Genomic DNA, 20,890 nt, shown 5'->3' with positions numbered 1-20,890 from the left:
GCCCAGGAGCTTTGACTGTTGGTCATGATTATCTAACCAGAAGTTCTCTGATGTTTTTTATCTCCACCTATGTGTGTGCATTAAACAAAGCTTCTTTTTCTAATGTTTCACTGCTGTGCACAATGGAGCTCAATATTCTCAGGAGGTCACACTGAGGCTGCAGGGAGGTCACTCAATACTATGTGATGCATCCATCCATCCTCTATACACCGCTGTATCCTCACTGGGAGTCGCGGAGGGTGCTGGAGTCTATCCCAGCTGACTCGGGCGAAGGCAGGGGACACCCTGGACAGGTCGACAGTCTGTCACAGGGCTACATATACAGACAAACAATCACACTCGCATTCACACCTACGGGCAATTTAGAGTACTCAATTAACCTCAGCATAGTTTTTGGACTGTGGGAGGAAGCCGGAGTACCCAGAGAAAACCCACGCATGCTCAGGGAGAACATGCAAATTCCATGCAGAAAGATCCCAGGCCCACCCCGGGATTCGAACCAGGGATCTTCTTGCTGCAAGGCGAAAGTGCTAACCACTACACCGCTGAGTAGCCCCCTATGTGATGCAATACTTGATTATTTTCTGCTATTTGAGTGCCTAGATTGTAAGTATCAACAATAAATCCTGTAGTGCAAACGTGTGGCTTTTAAGACGACAGCCTTTACCAGGAAAAGAAAGTCAAATGAAGACACTATCCAGCTGCATCATCGGAAATGTAGGAGTCAGTGTTTATGTTTATGGGGCTGAAGGTTGGCTGCCTTCATAAGTATCTGAACTTTATGTAAGTGTAAAGCTGGACAGAGAGCAAGTACTTCATAAAATCTGTACGTAAATACTTGTATGTTGGATTCAATCCGTGTAAAGGGCAAAGGATAAGAGTGGAGGGATTAACAGGTCAGGAAACAGCCAGTGATGTGATACCAATAATGCAAGTTGCTTCAGAATGTATTCACACCCCTTCCCTTTTTTTTTTGCAGGCTTTACTGTTTCATCTTGAATGAAGATGAAACGTCCTCAGGAACCAACAATAGGTCCATCTGTCTCCAAATGAAGCCCTCAGGATCCTTAAAACCTGCCAGACTGAGAATCTACACATATAAACTATTAAAATGACCCTTTAACATTGCACCCAAACGAGCTAAAAACACTGAATTTACAGACAGGAGATTCTTCAGAATCTGATGTAGTTTTATCTAATTCAACAACAGAAGTATAAACTACTTGTAGTAAAAGTGGATAGAATCTTAAACAGATAAAAGTAGTGTTTTCCTGTTAATCTACACTCAGATTTAATGATAAACCTTTGAAAAATTATGAACCAAATCTGAAATCTCTTAGTTATGAAAGCATTCAAACCTTATGCTGTAGATTTAATGCTATTTTCAACACTTTGAGTGCAGTGGCCTCAATAACTGTGGAATACCAGGAGTTTGGACTTCATAAAGCTAAGCACCATACTGAGTGACTGAGCTAGTAGGTTCTTGGTTAGAGAGACAACCAAAAATGCAACCGTCACACTAGCAGAACTTTAGAGCGACTATCTTAGCAGTACTCTATTAATCAGGCCTTTATAGTGGACTAGCTGAAAGTTACATGACAGCCTGCTTCTAGTTCATCAGCCATTTAAAGAATATTGAGAGCATGACATAAAAAATACAAAAAAAACAAAAGTCTGGCCTGACGAAACAGTAGTGGATCAGCAGCACTCCAAACACAACATCCTAATGCTGATACCACCCCTACACTAATGTATAGTGGCAGCATCATGCTATGGGGGGCTTCTCTGTGGCAGATGCCAGACCGGGGGTAAGAATGGATGGAGTCTACAACACTGAAACGACTTCAGAGAAAGCCCAGACTGAGGTTGGTGCTTTACGTTCTGCATCTACCAGTAAAGTAAGGGTCCACACAGACCACTCCCCATGCAGCCCAAAATTTGTGTGTGCAAGGCAACTATTTTACCAGTGCAGTAGCACACCTGAGCAGTATATATAGACCTAGTCCTACACTCAAAGCAGGCTATAAAGCACTATAAGTAAGTTAAAACATGTTTTATATTTTAGATTCTTCAAAGTAACCACCTTTTGCTTTGATTACTGCTTTGTACACTCTTGGCATTCTCTGGATGAACTTCATGAGGTAGTCATGTGAAATGGTTTTCCAGCAGTCTTAAAGGACTTCCTAGAGATGCTGAACACTTGTCGGGCCTTTTTCCTTCACTCTGTGGTCCATCTCATCCCAAACCATCTGGATTGGGTTTAGGTTGGGTGACTGTGGAGACCAAGTCATCTGATGCAGCGCTCCGTCACTCTCCTTCTTGGTCAAACAGTCCTTACACAGCCTGGAGGTGTGTTTGGGGTCATTGTCCTGTTAGAAAATAAACGGTGGTCCAACTAAACGCAAACTGGATGGGATGGCATGCCGCTGCAGGATGCTGTGGCAGCCATGCTGGTTCAGTGTGCCTTCAGTTTGGAATAAATCCCCAACAGTGTCACCAGCAATGCACCCCCACACCATCACACCTCCACCTCCATGCTTCATGGTAGGAACCATGCCTTCAGTGAGAATTTACAATGTAAATAGTCATGAAAATCAGGAACAACAATTAAATGAGAAGATCTGTCCAAACTTTTGACTGGTAGTGTGTTTTCAAGGCTTTAAATCTGTAGAATTATTGCAGATATACCTAAAGATAACGGTTAACAGACACTTTCCATCCATCCTGATGGAAGTTGAAAGGATCTTGCCTTAAGAATAGGATAAATTGCACAAATCCAGACTTACTCAAGATGACATAATGGTGAAATTGTGACCAGCAGTTTCTATGATGCATTGAATTAATGGTCAGAATACCTCCGTAAATGACAGATTTAAATTATGGCTTTGATATCCAAAAGTGAACATGTCCGGATACTTTCTGAAGTGGCTGTACACACATATCTAATTATGTTGCTTTATTTTCAGATAATTTTTAGTTGATTTCTTATATCTCATGTTTGCACCTTGTTTACAGGATATCTGCCACTGTGTCCCCTTTCCCGATGAACAGCCCTTCAACCGGTTTACTGCATTATGTAACTCCAACAAACCACAACACACATACAGGGGATGATTCACACTGAGCAGTGATTGTAGCTTTGAGTGACAGAGAATCAATAAATGATGACTGAAGAAGGTTAAGACTTGTTTAACATTCCCCACAGAGTGAAAAGAAATTCATTTTCTGAGTCATACAACAAGTAACAAAAGGCATTTTTGTGCAGTTTAGATGATAAAGAACCCACACATGAGGGAGTTTAATGAAGAGCAGAGTAGTATTTACAAAGATCCCCTTAATATACTGTAATTCTAGTGTGGAGTTGAGGCAAAAGAAGGGACACATTTGCAAGTAGAGAAAAAGATATGCAGGCTGGAGTTAAACTAAACTAAGAAAATTCTTCACACACTGTGTTTATGTGAGAAGTAACCTTGTTCCACATTGTCAAGGGTGCAATCTTACATCAAGGTTGTTTTTTTCTTCTTCACAGTAGACTTTCTGTCACAACACAGTAAGAAGAGCTCAATCAAAAATAACAACAACTGATGGCTGCATTCTATTTTGCTGCCGCAGTTTTGGGGTCCTGCCCTGTTCCCACTATGATAAATAAATAAAGTACAAGGTATAAGGAATAAAATAATAGGGTCTCAGAGGGTAATTAAACAGTTCAGTATCAGTAATGGTAAAAGACAATTTTAGAGAATTTGCACAGAATTTAAATAGCTTTACATTAATAAGCCACAACATTAAATCTACACCTGGCATGGAGATGTGTCTTTGGCGATCCCATCACGTGTGGTCAGCTGGAAGTATATCAGTTCCAAGCGCTTTGTTTTAAACAGGTGGGAGGTAGCAATGGTCTGTGCATTGTCTGCTAGAGCCTAAAAGACGGAGAAGAAATCTGAACAGTACAGACTTGGCTGACTCTTTGACATATCCAAGGCAAATCAACACCAAAGATATGACACATTTGTCAATTATCTTTCTGGACCAAGTCAAATTACATAATTTGAGAATGAGTAAGCACTTTCACTTCCGCAAAAGACATCATCTGAGCGGATGATGCTCTCCTGTGGTCCAGTGTGACCACGTGGCCAAAGTCACCTCCGAACGTGGTCCGAGTGGTCGTATCTCAATGCGTCGTTGGCGCTGGGATCACTCAAGATGGTATCCATCATCTGTACACCGCTTAATCCTCATTAGGGTCATGGAGGGGCTAGAGTCTATCCCAGCTGACTTGGGGTGAAGGCAGAGGACACCCTGAACAGGTCGCCAGTCTGTCGCAGGGCTACATATACAGACAAACACCCTTGCATTCACACCTATGGACAATTTAGAGTTGCCAAATAACCTCAGCATGTTCTTGTACTGTGGGAGGAAGTTGTAGTACCAGGAGAAAACCCACGCATGCACAGGGAGAACATGCAAACTCCAAGCAGAAAGATCCCAGGAAAGCTGGGTCACAAACCGGGGATCTTCTAGCTACAAGGTGAAAGTGCTAACCACAATGCCACTGTGCAGCCTAGATATTAATATAAGATGTGAAAATAGACTAATATTGTGTCGGTCCTTGTGCAGCCAAAATACCTTTGACCTGTTTATTCTTTAGACTTCACAGGCAGGTGTCCATTTTCTTTGGTCATCAAATCCTTGAAACGACAGTCCACCCTTTTTTGGAGGACTATGCCACCAGTCCCGATTCCCCAAAAGAAATGGGACAACCGTAACGTGTAAAACAGAGGTAAGGAAGGCCAATTGAGACAAGGCTCATGCGGTAAGTTCTGCTTGTTTTGCTTCATGTTTTCCATTCAGGGAGCAGGTAAGGAGCTGTCCTAAAGTGACTCCTTGCAGCAGGTCTGGTTGCTTGGTGAGTGCTGGTGGAGGAGACTGAAGCTTGTTCCAGCTCCTGGTGAGTTCGTTTTCATGTCCTTGTGTGTCAGGACTCTTGCTCAGATTCATCATTCACTGATTAAATCTCCTGTGTCATTTTGTGGTCACCTTAAAGTGAACCACTGTGACATAAAAAAAAATGGACACTGAAGAAAGCATGTGATACTGCAGTCAAATGTAAGGTTATCTCAGATCTTTTAGATTGGTCTCGCTTGTGTAAGGTCATCTTAGCCGTGGTACATGTGCAATTTAATCCTGTAAGCTGCTGCTATAAGCTTCACAGAAAAATAGGGATGTTACGTTATACATCTCAGCTGGTCGTCTTTCAATGTGTGACCATAGAAGTATATGTCCTGTTTTGACTTCCTTCTATTTGTCAATGAAGCTTTCTTTTCACATATTCTCTTGGAAAACAGTGAACAAAACTCGTCCGAGTATATTTCTGCTCTGGAATCAATAAAAAAAATCCTCACAACTCTCAAAACAGAGACGAAATGCACGGTGCTGCCCTGAGTGGGTGCACCGACCCACAACCCACGTCCACAGCAGCAGAAGGAAACAGACCAAAGGCGGAAATGCAGCGCAGTGGAAAATAACTTTAATAAAACTCCTATGAAAACAAAAACCAGCAAAACAATAAAAGCCTGTACATTTGACAATATCCAGTGTCTGAGACTTCTGAAGGCTAGTGGTGCGAAATACAGCTGCATCACACTTAAACCAGCAGACGAAACCATTATAGGCTTAGGCCGGGGCCCAAGGTTTTATGTGATAAGATATGGTTCATATACTCGGATATTGCACGAAAATCAAACAGAGATGCGGATGCTGGTCGAGCACCGTCTGGCGAAACAAGGATGTAGCTTTGCATCGCAGTGTAATGTCCCTACTGATCAGCCCCGCCCACACAGGCCCCAGACTCCGCCCACATCTGCTCGTATAAAAACAAATACACTTAAAAGAGAGCGGCACGTACTTGCACATTCAATTTGGAAACAGATCATTAAAAACACTGTACAGACAATAAAATTACATCTGCTTTCTGTTTTGGTCCTAAACATGTTAAACGCATCAGTAATCTCTCGGTGAGTTTTCATCACGGTTTATAGAATGAGCAGAATGACAGGTGGTAGTGATAACTCAGAGGTGATAACACTTTGTCCAATAATGCTTTTGATTTGAATATGTTAAAAGAAACAAAGCACATTGCCATTGTAAAATAAAATAAACTAAAATAAAGTTTTTAGTTTATTAAAAGACTAAAGTTTCTCATATATGTCTCTCTACAAACATTCCAGTGTTCAAGGGTCCGAATGAACTGAGATTCAGACAGTGGACCAAAAGGCTCAGAGCATCTTTTTCTCTCTCCTTCTCTTTTATCATTTCCCTCACATGTTTTCTTTGTGGACTAGTGAAGTAGTCTGGCACATCGACGTCTCATGATAAATTCTTAAATGGCAAAAGGAACAAGAAACCTCAAACGATACAATCTTCCTGCAGTTTTGAGGCACACTTTGAGACAGCGTGAGCGAGTGTTAAGATGCACTTCCTGAGGCCGTGGTGCTCGTTGTTTTAAGACATGGGGGCTTTTGTCTCTTCCATTCTTTTCTTTCCACACCCATGTGTTATCTCCGCTCCACCTAAAACAGTTCAGGGGCGTAGTCTAAATACATGTCCCATCAGAGTGTGTTCAAGCCAAGTTTCAGGTCCGTCTGACGTGATTGGACCGCTTCCAGACTTTCAGGCTTTTGTTAACCAGTGGATCAGCCCTCTCCGTGCTGACAGCTGATCCTTAGTGTGGACAGAGTTCACTTCCCTTCCTTTGGCTGTGTTCTCCTTCAGCTGGTGTGCCTGTGCAAAACTTGCAATGACGTTCCCCACCATGATTCCACAGAAATGTCACAAGACCGTGAATTTGGATGTTCAGGAGGCACCATGCCGGAGTGATGCAAGGCGAGGAGGGATACAGTAAGTACGGGTGCAGGGTAACTAAAGTGTGGCAGAGAGCAGGTTTACTCTGTATGTACAGTACATGGGAGGTGAATCAGCTCCTGCTCTGGGTATTCTGCTAGATTCCCTTCTTTGACTCAGGATGGCTGTCACCCTGTCTCCTTGGCACATGCTGCCCGTCCCACACACTCACATATTCCCTCACTGTGTCCTCTTGGCCCCAAGTCTTCGAGGGGTCGCAGCTGCTCTAGGAACGGTTGTCTTTGGCCACATTATGGGCCATCCAGTTGACTTTGGTTGTCCAGCTCTCTCTCAGGGCTTCGTCAAACTTCTGGCGAAACTGCTTCAGCGCCTCGTCGTCTGTTTTACCCAGAGCCAGAGAATCCTGAAGAGGGAGGATTGCAAGAGAAGATAAAGATTAGTGGTGAGAGCATGAGGATGGAGAAGTAATGAAAGCTGATGAGACAAATATAAAACATAGAATAATAAAGTAATTTTAAATGTGTCTAAGCAGTATCTCTCTACCTCCATGCTGATACTCAGAGACTGAGATGGTTGGAATAAACTCTGTATTTAACGGTTATGAATGTATATGTACACTGATCGTACAAAAAAAAAGTTGCACGCTATCATCACGATTGAAGATGGGAGAATCGGACTGTTGTGCAAAGTCTTCTCCAGAACATCCCAAAGATTCTTAATGAGGTCTGGACTCTGGAGGCCAATCCATGCGTGAAAATGAGGTCTCATGCTCCCTGAGCCCCTCATTCTCAATGTGAGCTCCATGAATCCTGAGTGAATCACTTCATCTGCCTCTCTTCTTACCCTGATGCACCCATCAAATCTGGACTCAGACCACATGACCTTCTTTCATTGTTCCAGAGTCCAATCTTTATGTTACCCAGCAAATTTAGGTATTTTTTTTTTCTGATTAGCCTCACTGATCAGTGGTGTTCTTGGAGCTACAGCTGTTTATTCCCAATTCTTTGAGTTCCCTTCGCATTGTGTGTGTGGAAATGATCTTATTTCCACTATTAAACATGAGTTCTACTGCTGATTTTCTATGATTGTCTGAGAGTTCATTCTGACCACATTTGTTCCTCAAACAAGATGGTTCACCACTATCCTTCCAGGTTTTAATAATGCGTTGGACAGTTCTTCACCCAGTTTTAGCAGGTTCATAAATCTCCTTAGTTGTTTACTTTGCTTGGAGCAGGCCAATAATTTGACCCTTCTGAAACAGATTAACATCCTCTCCATGACCACAGGATATATCTTCCTACATGGTTGTTTTAGAAATGAGAAGCTCCTCACTGCTTCAGCTAGGGTTAAATAAGTTGTTGCAGCTGAAACCTATTCATCACTGCAGTAATTATCCGATGGAAGGATCTTACCTATTCGCTTAGTTCAATCCAAGTGCTGACTTTTTTGGACAGGCAGTGTATTTGTGTCTGCACTGACTGCTATGTCTGCATTACTTGAAGTCATTGTTTTGTACATTGGTTGTAAAAAAAAAGACATAATTTGAGCACCAGAACATGATATGTGCTTCAGCTCATTCTGTCATTGCCTCTCTCTGCCAGCTCATTCTACCGAACACAACGATCTGGCTGCACCTCATCATCACTCTGCTATAGGAAGTAGTTGTTGTTTTCTGTAGTGAAAGGGATTCTGAGAACAGTAGCACACAGATGGGAAGGACAAAGCTGCTGAAAGGCTGCAGCCTTAACCCGGTGAGTCAGGCGAATAATAAACAGCTGTAAAAACTACTCAAAAAAAGCTACTCAACTAATCAACAGTATCGATTGTGTGATTTGAGCAATGAGTTGGAAAGTAGAAATTAGGGATGGCACAGCTATACACTGAAAAGGACAGAAGTAAATCTACTGGGATGACCACAGACTCGCTGAAAGTCACACAACAACTGCAACACGATATCAAGCCACCTACAAACAGAATGGAGACAGCGGATGTGGTGAGAGCGGTTCAAAACAGGCAGCTAATGGTAAAAGCAGCTAAAGTCATGCAAAACTAGAAAAAAAGCTCATCATTGAGGTTTGCAAAAGATCATAGGGGTTAGACTGGAGAGGACTTCAGAAGGTCAGTTTCTCAAATGATTCCTACTTTGATCTCTGCCCAACCCATTGTTGTCTAATGATTAGACGGAAACCTGAAGAGGCCTGAAAGGCACAGTGTCAAATGCTGGACTTGTGATGATTCGGTTTTGTGAATGTTGCATGAATCAAGCTATGTAAAAGTTATACTGGAGGAAAGCCTGCTTCCTTCATCTCTGACAATGCCTCATACCTCAAAGTGAGACTGTCAGGTTAAGATTCCATCATTGTCAGCCCGATCAAATCTCTTCAACGTGACCAAGAGGAAGATGAATAACCACAAGCTATCACATAAGGCCGAGCTGATTGAATTCTTAAGTCACCTAACAACCCACCAGTGGAGTTCATGTATACAATGCCGAGTTACATAAAAGCTGGGACTGAAAAGTAAATATTTATTGAATATATTAATGACAATTTTAATGGATTCTGAATTCTTTTGGAGCTAAAACTTCAGCGTTGTTGCTGTTTAAAGATGAATATCAACTCATTTCTTTGCATTATTCGAGGTAGGAAAATACTGCATCTTTGTTGTTATTTTGACCAGTTATTGTTTACATCAAATAAATGCCCTAAATGATAAAAGTGAAAAAACAAAACAAATTTCTTTATTTCACTCAAACACACACACCTACACCCCCTGTCAAAAGGTTTGAGACAGGTTCTAATTTATTTGAATGACAAAATGCCTCAAAACGTTTGACAGGGGGCGTACATATAGTAGAGAGAGAGTTTAATGTTCGTTTCTTCTCCTCTACATGTGTCAGTAATACCTTTAAGTACTGGATGTCTTTGACTGAGGTGAGCTCCGGCAGTCCAGCAGTCAGCATGAGGGCAAATAGTGTGATAAAGAGGTTGCCGTTCTTCCTCAAGATTAGGTAGGCCTCCTCACAGTATTGACGGAAACTACAAGAACAACACAGACACATGAACAGTTTGTCATTTTGAACATACACAGCAGCATGTCAGTAATTATTGGGCTTCATATTGATGGTCATGGTGTTCTCTTGCAGTGCTTTCCTTTATGGGAAGCAAACGACATCCATTTGAAATGATACTACACAGGAAATGAAAGAAAATAAAATGTAATAAGTCAAGTTCAGATAGGTTCCAGTTAATAGGCATCTCTGTTATTTATTTCATACATAGGGTATAAACAAACAACTGTATTCCTTTGGTAAGTAGGCCAAACTAGCTTGAGGTGACTAAGTTCAAGCGTTTGTTATTGCAGTTTGCTTTTCTTCACATCTATCGCATCTCTGACTGAGATAAATGAGGTTGCCCACACACCGTTCAGAAGAAGTGACAAACATTTTTTTATATATATATATCTGAGGTCAACCACCCAGTGGCTCACTGCACCCTTCCTTTATGCTGGTAAACTGCCTGCATAGAAAAGGTGGTTTCACAGTGCTAATTACAGGCACTGACACTTATCCCCTCTGTTCTTGGTTAATTAAAATGTGTTAAGATAGCTTTAATTAATTGGCTTTCACAGTTTCCTAATTTTTTAATAGTAAAATCTCTAATCTATACTGAGTCAAAGGGAAATGACAGAAAATAAACATGAACTTTAAAGTGTTAAAGGAAAGTTCTTTGAATGTAAGGCACCTGATGCGGAGAAAAATTTCCACTAGCTTGTTTACACTTTCGAAGTGATGCGTTTACATCCTCTCTGTCTGAGCTGGTACACACTGTGCCACTTTCTGAACCCACATTTACCACATTTGCTGACGCAGCAACGTTCCATCATTGTACTTCTGCTTTTTGAAGTATAGATACAGTTTATTTTCTAGCTCATGCTCACGTCAGGTGGGATGTACAGCTGGGGGCTGCTCTTAAACACCCTGCTGTGATGCTTAGCTGTTGGATATCTTGGTGGTTTAAATGTCATGCGAGCAGACAGAGTACTATACATGAAGACATTCAGTCAGTGCAAATAAACACTGACTGACTTGACAAACTCCTAAAGTGATAATTTGTCTCCAGCACTCTGCCATCTCAAGTTCAGTGTGGCATGGGTTAGACAACGCTAATAAACCAATGTAGTAATTTCACAGTGGAGCCGTACTTCTTTAATAATTACGTTCATCATAATGTGTGAGGATGAATGGTGTCTCATCTGGATTACTTCTGAACAGCAACAGTAACTTCAGCTACAGAAACAGTTGATGCTTCTCAGAACTTGTTTTTCAATGATTACCCTCCTGTGTAGTTCTGAATCTAGGCCGTGATAAGACAGATGACTCTACCACACGGGTATTTCCACTTTCACAAAATGATTAGTCTTGTTCCATCTCTACTTGATAAATAATGCACGCCTTGCCGTTGCTGCTTCATGCCTACCGCACTTACACATGCAGCACGTAAGTGCATCTCTCGAAAGTGCTACTATTGAGGTTTGTTTCCATGCGATCCTATCAGGACATTTTGCTTAGTCATTTTTCTCAGAAAAAGCAAAATGAAATTATGCATCCTGTTTTAATTGAACTATATACACACTGAAGCAGCTTCAGCAGTGCAGCATTGTTTCAAAGAATCTGCTTGTCAGAGAAAATCCAAAAATATGTGACTTCTGTATAAACTGACTGGACTACAACTGGGTATGTTTTACTTTCAGGCACCTTTCTGTGCTCATGACATTTATACCAGCTCACACCTGGCTGCTTCAAAAGGACTTTTAGGACAACAGAGAAGCCAGGCAGTAATGGATTTAATGTTTTGAATATGCATTCTTTAAACGACACATGAAAACATGGGCACACTTCAGAATATATGAATACTTTGTTTGCTTGCATTTGTGAATTTTACATGCTTTAATAAAACCTAACAGCCTGTATGACAGTCAATCTTCACCCGCAAGTAAACTACACATCATTTTACTCATTTATAGACTTTTGCTGGATTCCAACAGAGTACATTTCTGCTCAGCCAGTAGATGCTCATCATTACCCGAGTGTCTACTGCCGACTGCTGGATGGAGAGGGAACTGCACTGACAATCTGACTCCATCTGTGGTGTGACTGTGACTGCATGTCAGTGTATTTCCTTTATGCCTCTTGGGCCTGATCTCTCCTCTGACATCCCAACATCACTTCATATTTAACCCGCTTTAGTCATGCCGAGCTCCTCCTCTGCTCTCTCATCAAATAAACAAAAAAAGAATATCTTAATTTGTATTTTGTGTCATGAACTACATTTTGCTTTTCTACAACATGGGTAAAAGTTTGGTTCTAGTATCATTCATGCCAGGTAAAACATTTAAGCTCACGTTGTTTCTGTCTAATGGGCAGAGCCATCGATGATTATTTCAATACTAAAGATGCTGACTGATGGTACTTACTCCTCATGTCAGTGTATGATTGTTTTATTCTGATTGGCTGTTATGTCGGCAATGTCAGTCATCTGACAAACCAGAAGTTTAAGTTTACTAAGTTATGTTGGCTCTCTCTTTTAATTGTCAAAGAACATCTGAATTCAACAGTCCAACAATAAGATCATACTGTTCAATAATAATATGAATCTCAGTCCTACTAATAGCAACACAAACAACTGTGGAAAATTAATACCAAGTTTTTAAGTTGGCTATATTTCCAAATGATTAGATTTCTGCTGCATACATAGAAAGGCAGAGGCTGAAGAAAACCAAAGTGGAACAAACCTGCCAAATTTCTCTGTGTATCCAGTCTTGCCCTGCTGTATGACGTGGATGAAGTCATGTGTGAGGATGAACGGCACACGCTCCCTCTTGATGCCAAACTTGGACTTGAAGTTGCCCAGGATGTGACCAAAGTCTATGTGAAAGAGCTAACAGATAACAGGACCAATCAAGTCAGCCTTGCCACCACACACACACAAAAACAAAGGCAAATGCAGTGTGGAATATTTCTGTATATATGACGTTTGTCCAACCTGTCCGGTGCTGCGGACCATGATGTTGTCACTGTGGCGGTCTCCAATGCCCAGGACGTAAGTGGCTACACAGTAGCCTGCACATGACAGAGTGAATTCCTCGATGGCTCGGTCAAGAGCATCACTGTAAACACACAACACACATATTAAACAAATTTGTGCTGCATATGCACCTCTTCTAAGGAAACCACAAAGATAACTCGTTCTGAAGAGGCTCATTGAACCCCGAAGCACCTTCTTACCCAGAGTTTCTCTCCTTGAGCCAGTTGAGTAAAGCATCCTTGTTGAATGCTGCTGCTGCTGCAACGTTGCTGCTGGTCAGCTGGATGTTTGCAATCGTGTCTGCTGATGAGACCACTTCAATCAACCCTGCCCGGTCACCTGTTGCTAGGCAACCATATGGTACAATTCTGCATGAGAAAGAGAAGCAAAGTGAATCGGATGGTACATCGTGTACATGTCCTTTCTGGAGTATTGGTTTAGAAGAGCTAAGAAAAAATTCTCAAAAGTGGACACAGCAATGCCCATTAAAGCATGTTGAAGTGAGTCATTTCATTACGCCTTTTTTCCCTCTTCCGAAATTTGTAATACTTATAGTTTCTGATAATGTCTATTTTTAGTCAATAACCCTGGAAAATGTCATTCCCAATGACTACATTATTACTGTGCTGCTTATATTTACACATGGATTGCTTTGCAGACACACTTTCATAAGTACCTGCTGTAGCGATTTTTGTTTTTACATTTTATTTCTTTTAATGAACTTTAAGCACTTTCTGGTCATTTCTAGCTCCAGTGACATTTATTTTCATTGTGTGCTCTTTTTTTCCACAGCAAAAAGTCCTGGACCTTTAAGAAATAGCACAACTATGTCTAGTTTAGAGTCTGACACAGCTGGAATCAACAAATACAACTTTACACCATGTACACCTCTATAAATGAGGCGTTTTCACAACTTTGTACATCAACTCTAGAAAGATAATTCACTATTAATTCACTATCACTATAATTTTTAAGCCATTTTACATCTATTATGATCAAGCATCTTATTGTGCTCTCAACTGTTGATTTCGTTCCACACTCGTCTCCTCTGCTCTGTGGAAACACGCCTTGCAGTTCAGCCAAACAGTCCTTGAGGTTTGGTCACGTGAATTTTGGCTGCACATGAGTCACTCGTGGCTTCTTAGTTAGGCTGAGGAGTGCAGAACTTTTAGATTTCTGATAAATGGTGTTGTTCTGTGAGCAAAATCTGCACCAGGCAAAGCTAAGAATAGTTTTAGGTCATTTCACCACTTAATATATATGAAGAGTTTATTTGGAAAAACAGGTAACTCCGTTTTATACATTTTCAGAAAACTTTTTTTATTGTTTACTTGAGATAATAATAATAATAATAATAATTTATTTTTTCTCTATTTTGCCATGTGTTTTTCTACTGAGTCAAATCCACTCAACTTCAGTTTGATATTATCTCAAGTAAACAATAAAAGAAAAAGTTTTCTGAAAATTTATCAAAACGGAGTTATCTGTTTTTGCAAATGAACTCTTCATATGTAACTTTGTATCTCTGTGGATCAAGTCCCTCTGTAATGTACTTACAAGATTATCACATTAGGCAGTGATTTGCCATTCAAAGCTAATTCATATAAACTCCCTCAGTGATATTCACTCTGTTCAATCATATAAACTGGAGTGTTGTCAGAGAACAGAGACAGGACTTATGTGAGAAAACCCGAAACAAGAACATGTGGTGATGAAGCCACGTCCTATGACCAGAGGAGAATGCATTTTCCTCTTCATTCATTTTTCTTATGACCGACAAAAATCCTCCTCAGAATACCTGCTTCTGTTAAAAACGTATTGACATGGTGCTCCTCCAGTCCTACACGTCTGACAGCCATGACCCAGCGCTCAAAGCACACTCACTTTCTAGATTACATTTGCAGTTTGACAGAGGTTTAATGGAAACCAAATGCCTTAAAGGCAGGTCTCACTCAACTTAATGGGTGCTGAGTTGAAGTAATTGAGAAAAACAGAGAGCTGACAAGAAGGGTGACATGCGGCAGACTATACCATATCATAGTGGATTCATTACATTGTCCCTGCTTTTATTTCTGGTGTCACATCACTGTGTTCGAACTCTGAACCCATGTCGCTGTAATCTGAATCACCATCCGCTAGCTCAACTGTCAAAACAACCCCCTCCACTGCTCAGCTCCAGATGTGTCAGCGTACGATGAAGGGAGAAAGAGGGTTTGTAAAAGTGCGAAAAGTATGGAATGGATTAACTTGTAATGCAGATATTGTATCTGTGTGTGTGTGTGTGTGTGTGTGTGTGTGTGTGTGTGTGTGTGTGTGTGTGTGTGTGTGTGTGTGTGTGTGTGTGTGTGTGTGTGTGTGTGTGTGTGTGTGTGTGTGAGAGTGTGTGTGTGTGTGTGATTGCCTAATGTGTAAAAGGGTTGGAGGTCAAACTAGCATGGGGTAATTAAGTGTCTCCCCTCCTCTGCTTCACCCCACCAGAGCTTCCCCTTCCCCACAGAGAGCAGGAACAAACAAGCTTGACAGAGTGTCGGTTAAACTCGTATACACACTCATGCACACACAGATGGATGCAGAAAACTGCTCACCTGAGGTCCAGATTCGCCTCCTTCCACAGAAGATCCATTAATCTCAAAATCTGGAGGGTCAACATGTCTTGCCTTAGGTCTAGGAAATGGAAGTGAGCGAAGATGAAAAGAAAAGGGAAAATAATTATTTACTAAGAGGACAGAAAATGACCCGTTTCCCCCCTTCATATCCTTCTCCATCCCTCCTTCTCGGATTCCTACCATCTCCATTCTTGAAGATAATTCCCAGCGTGTCTCCACTCAGCAGCTTGTTGTTGTAAACTATCCAGAGTGGCTTCATTTTAGAGTCCATGTACCGACACTTCTCCACACTGTGGGGAGAACGAGGGAGAAGAAAAGGTTATACAGAATGCAAAACATGGATCTATCATTGTCCTGTCAGAAGACAGATTCTCATACACCTTCATATGAACAGTAGTGTTTTCTTACTTGATGCCAGACAGCAGGACGTTAGGGTTCAGAGGGGAATGCAGGTCTGACAGAGTCTCTGAGTAGCCACTCTGTCTTAAACATGTCATCATTGCCTCCTTGGTCAACATTGCCTCCTTGGTTTTACTCCGAGCATTCTTAATGGTTCCCAGTTTAATAAGCTCATTGACCGACTTCAGCTTACTCAGAGCCTCCACCTGGTGGAGTCAAGAGAAGGTCAGTTTGACAGAACAAAACTTTCAAATGTATTTTACGATATGTTTGACTGAAACGACAAAGCAAATTAACCCTGCAATAACTGCTTCTAACAACTGAACTACGTCTCCTCAAACAGACAATGTCAGCATTGTGATTCCAAGCCAGTGTTTATTCTCTTCAAAACAGGAAAGTGGTGAGATAAACGATGAGGAAGTAGCAGGAAGCATCTGAAGTAGTGACTGTCAAAACCACCACTGTTGAGGGTAAAGGTTAAAGGGCAGGATGGGTGACACTGCTGTCGCCGTGATGGGCCAAAAATACCACAAATCTGACCCAGCCGGGGACAACAATAGCATAGCGTTACCCTGTAGACTTCACAGTATGAGATTTATTACTAATTAAATTTAATTGAATATCAAGATTTTAAAACTTAGGATTAAAACAAACAAAAATCAAGAAAGGAATTAGATGCTTTTTAAGATGACTCTGCTCTGGCTCTGGAGTAGGGACTCGTGCTGCACAACTTCCAAGAAAGAAAGATTTAAGTTTATTAAAGCTGCAGTAGGCAGAAATCTGGAGACAAAAATAAGCAGCCAGAGTTTGACAACACAGCTCTCATCCTGCAGTTTATCCCTTTTCCTCTCTGTTCTAAGCTCCTCCCACCAGATGAGCACAGGAATATGCACTTCAACAGTGCAAAAATAGTCAATACTTCACGTAAGAGTCAAACCCTCCTTGAATAAAGTCCTTTAAAAAAAAAAAACACCATTGTTTATTACCTACATGCTAAAATCTCTTTATTCTATCTGATCACTCTGGGTGAAAGGGCTGATGACTGGCTGAAGCCTTCTATGACAGTATACATTTTTTTAAAACCTGAAAATGGGACCAAGAGGAGGAGCTGAAGTCTACTCTACTCTCTGACCACATCTCAATTGCAGTTTGTTGAAAGGTTAACATAGAGCTTTGCTAAATGACACAAAAAGGGGAAAAAAAGCACTGCCTAACCCAGCTCAAATTACATATGTGACAGTAAATAAAAGAAATAGAATGTGTGGCTTGCCTGTTTCTTCAGAACCTCAATATGAGGGATGCTGCCTCGACAATAGGCTTCCAGTATGAGGGAAAACTGGACTGAAACTGCAGGCATGTGGATCTCTGACCTGTAGAGGGCAGCAGAGAAGAGGGAGATGAGAAACCAATAAAAAGTTTTCCTTTTTAACAAACTTTCAATCTTGCTGACTTCTTGAAAGTGCAGCAGGTCAAGTGCACACATGTTCATGTGTACACCCAGACTGAAATGCCGGTACACACCGTAGGTGCCAGAAGAGGAAGTGTCCGATCCTACGGTTCCCTTGAGCACGCTCAAGCAGGAAGTGGGTGAGGGCGCAGTCATAGTAGGGCTCATAACGCAACACCTGCACCAACTGTAGCAGGTACTGTGACAGTTCCTCATCACTGATGAGAGAGAAAACAGGAAGAGAGAGAAGCATGAGAGAACATTTCCTGAAAAGTTGTTTACTGCCTTTAATGTGCACATGCTGCCTTTCATATCGACACAAATCAGAGTGAACACAAAGGAGGAGGAGATATTTAATGAAGTGCAGCGAATTTCAGTCAGGCAAAACAGAACAGAGAAATTCACTCTGGTTAATTAAAAAAAACAGTGCTAAACAAATTTATTAGACCACCACCCAGTGTAAGGTGTTTGCCACCACTGCCCTAAATTAACAGTATTGCTGATTACCAACGTGTTTTTTTGTTTCTGTAATGGTTGCTTCGCCAGTATGTGCAAGCTCTTTAATCAAAATTATATCTTTAATGCTAAAATATAATTATTGTAGCTATCCATACATTTTAAAATTTACCATTTTACAAAAAAGCAGAAAACACCTTTAAAATGCATTACTATTTTTTTGATTGAGATGCCAAATTACAGTTATTTCCTCACATTCAAAGACAGAAAAAATTGTTTCAGTGGTTAATTCCAGAGCACTGGCTCAAAATTGGGTAGAAAAACGTGAATTCAGTTTGAAATTCCTCACTCCTGTTGAAAATAGTGAAGCGTAGGGAACTCACTGAGAAAGACAGTCTGAATTAAAGCACTTCATGATGCTGGATGGTATTTTAGACAAATATGGCAAGACAAACTGTTCTCACAGTGTGGTCAAGTATGCCTTGGACTCGATTGCAGAGACTGAGACAAAATGTGCCTAGGAAGAGGCTGAAAGCAAAAGCTACCTGAAGCAGATTTAAGGCACCTCAAGATTTGAAGTATGAGAGACAGAAGGAAGACCTCTGCTGATCTTCATCCAAAGCAAGTCTCTATGGACAGCTAGGAACTATTTGGAACTCAATAACAAAGAAGCTGTGGAAAACATAATAATAATGGGAGCAAGAATGCAGCTGTTATCAGGGCAAACAAAATATTAAGATTTTTGGCTAACATATGTGAATAAGGACTATTTAGTTGCTCCAGTTTGTTATTTGTCTAATAAACAACAACACAGTTTTTAGTTTGAAACAGGTTTTTGACAGATTTCTAAAATACTTGTGTTTTCTCTATTATTATGAGAGGTGGTCAACTAAATTTGTTCAGCACTTTATGTGGGCTCATGCATGCACTTACCTCATATCACGTAGACAGCGCACAGCATACTCTCTCACATACTGGTCAGGGTAGTTGAAGTCCAGAAGCTCCAGAGCATCTCTGGGACTCAGTTTGGGCCAAATCTGAAGCAATGCTTGGAGCTGAGAGAGATCGGCACATTATTGGAAGCTGATAGACAAACATTCAATCAGTTACATCCTTATGCAGTCCTCGTGTACCACAGTGAAGAAGACATAAAAGTTTGATTACCCATGGGACCACCCACAACAGAGATGCAATTTAATCCTGCAGTAATAACAATTATAATAGCTGTGATCATGAACGACTTTTCTGAAAACAAATGAAAGGTGATTGGGTGTGAAACTAACGCATTTCATTTATTATGCCGTTGTATCGTTCCCCTGAAGCACTCCCAACGGCTTTGTGCAAACAGTGTGTTGCAGATCTCGATTTAATGCTGTAACTGCTGTCATGCTAACAGCCACCACTTCATCATAATCACTAGGCACACTGCTGTGTGTGTCTGCTGGCTGCAGGCAGTCTAACCATAAGTTACATGTAACGAAGCAGGTTTATCATTGATGCTGATCATAGTAATTTCAGGAAAAGAAAGTCAATTTCGGTTCTCAGCAATATGTAGACTGACCTTGTAAAATCTGTTAGTGAATGTAGTTTTCTTTAAATGTAGGATATCTAATGGAATAACTGTTGTGTTCTTAAAGATTATTAAAGATTAAATAACAGTGATCAGTGTAAATATGCAATGTAAACATTTATTTTCTATGAAAAAGTCTTTGCTGAAAGTTACATATACAAGCAAACATGGTATTGGTATATTTTAAGACAATATAAAAGATGAACATCCTTTGGATTTCACTGAATGTATAGAAGCCCTCTGGTGAAAATCAAGACTTGCTTTTTCTTAACATGTCTACATGGTGGTTTTTATACGCTAGAAGTTGAAAATGGTGTTGGCTGCGAAATCAGCAGCTTTAGAGTGTCTGAGCAGAGTTACAGATGAGCTGGTGAGCTTGAGCTGCAGTGATTGGAAAGAGATCCAGTGAATACACAATTGTGCATTCAAGTCATGCAACAAGGGATGTTTAAGGGAAAAACTAAATGTGTACCTTTGATACATCAAAATGAGTTTTAAAAGTTAAATCAACATCACAGTAGGATGTAAGGAAAATTCTTCACTTAAGAGAGACATTTTTCTTACTTTTGTCTCATTACTACAATTATTGACTCAAACAATGACAGAGAGAGGAGAATTTGAAATTTCAAGCACCCAAGTTTGTCCTCAAAACAATAAAAGCAACTTGTTCTGTAACTTGCACCAATGGATACATTAACTAACCTGAGCCATGTCCTCATGTTTGCTCCACTTGACCGACAGCAGCAGCTTGGGCAGCGACTGAGGGAAATTCTCATGACAGTCGTGGCGTAGTGTCCAGATCAAATCCTTCTCATTTTCACACAGCTGAGAGAGCGGGTCTCGCTCCATGATCTCCTTCAGCTCTATGTGGAACTTCTTACCACCACGACCCTGAAAGAAATGATGAGGGAGGAAGAAAGGTTGGTCGGTTTGGACAGACAGACGAGGAGATGGGAAAGAGAGAAAAGGTGAGAAGGATGAAGGAGAGGAGATACAGATAAACTGGCAGAGGAACTACATTGTGAAAGGAAATCAGAACAAAAGGTTGAGCAGTGACAGTGAAGAACCACAAGAGGGCAAGAGTGCATCAAAGTACAAGTAAGTAATTTCTCACCATCTGCAATAAATGTAAACCAAAGATCAAGGACTATTATTGAATTGTAGCTGTTAAAACAAGTTGTTTTTGCAGTGTCATTCAATAGGGAGACACATTATTTAAAGAGACAAAGATGTAAACGTTACATTTAAATGTAATCTTGTCAATGAATGACAACAGCTGATGGAGTTGTACTCTCATGCACAGGGTAACATCCAGTAAAAATTAAACATTAACTTTTGGTCAGTGACAATCCGTAGCTTCACCTACATGCACCTCATGTTAACAGGGCTGCGTTCAGGCATGCCCTCGACATAACACAGGATTACGTAACCGGCTGTAACACACCCAAGAGTGGGTTCTTAGTTG

General features: G+C 40.9%; 1 protein-coding gene across 1 annotated transcript in view; it reads right to left on the bottom strand.

Moving 5' to 3' along the window:
• Positions 1–5,505: 5,505 nt before the first annotated feature.
• Positions 5,506–20,890, bottom strand: part of pik3cb (phosphatidylinositol-4,5-bisphosphate 3-kinase, catalytic subunit beta) — a 62,812-nt gene continuing 47,427 nt past the window's right edge. The window contains exons 13-24 of the mRNA XM_022193030.2: positions 20,128–20,316; positions 18,789–18,910; positions 17,474–17,617; positions 17,223–17,322; positions 15,962–16,158; positions 15,734–15,843; positions 15,533–15,611; positions 13,148–13,315; positions 12,906–13,029; positions 12,655–12,800; positions 9,767–9,899; positions 5,506–7,264 (exon numbers count right to left, since the gene is read on the bottom strand). Of these exons, the coding sequence (XP_022048722.2) occupies positions 7,127–7,264; positions 9,767–9,899; positions 12,655–12,800; positions 12,906–13,029; positions 13,148–13,315; positions 15,533–15,611; positions 15,734–15,843; positions 15,962–16,158; positions 17,223–17,322; positions 17,474–17,617; positions 18,789–18,910; positions 20,128–20,316 (1,650 nt within the window). The 3' untranslated portion in view covers positions 5,506–7,126. The remainder of the gene's footprint in view (positions 7,265–9,766; positions 9,900–12,654; positions 12,801–12,905; positions 13,030–13,147; positions 13,316–15,532; positions 15,612–15,733; positions 15,844–15,961; positions 16,159–17,222; positions 17,323–17,473; positions 17,618–18,788; positions 18,911–20,127; positions 20,317–20,890) is intronic.

The sequence above is a fragment of the Acanthochromis polyacanthus genome, chromosome 13 (genome assembly GCF_021347895.1).
Source record: "Acanthochromis polyacanthus isolate Apoly-LR-REF ecotype Palm Island chromosome 13, KAUST_Apoly_ChrSc, whole genome shotgun sequence".
Taxonomy (NCBI): domain Eukaryota; kingdom Metazoa; phylum Chordata; class Actinopteri; family Pomacentridae; genus Acanthochromis; species Acanthochromis polyacanthus.
Note: the sequence above shows the minus strand (reverse complement) of the source record. Positions and strands in the feature narration are given on the sequence as shown.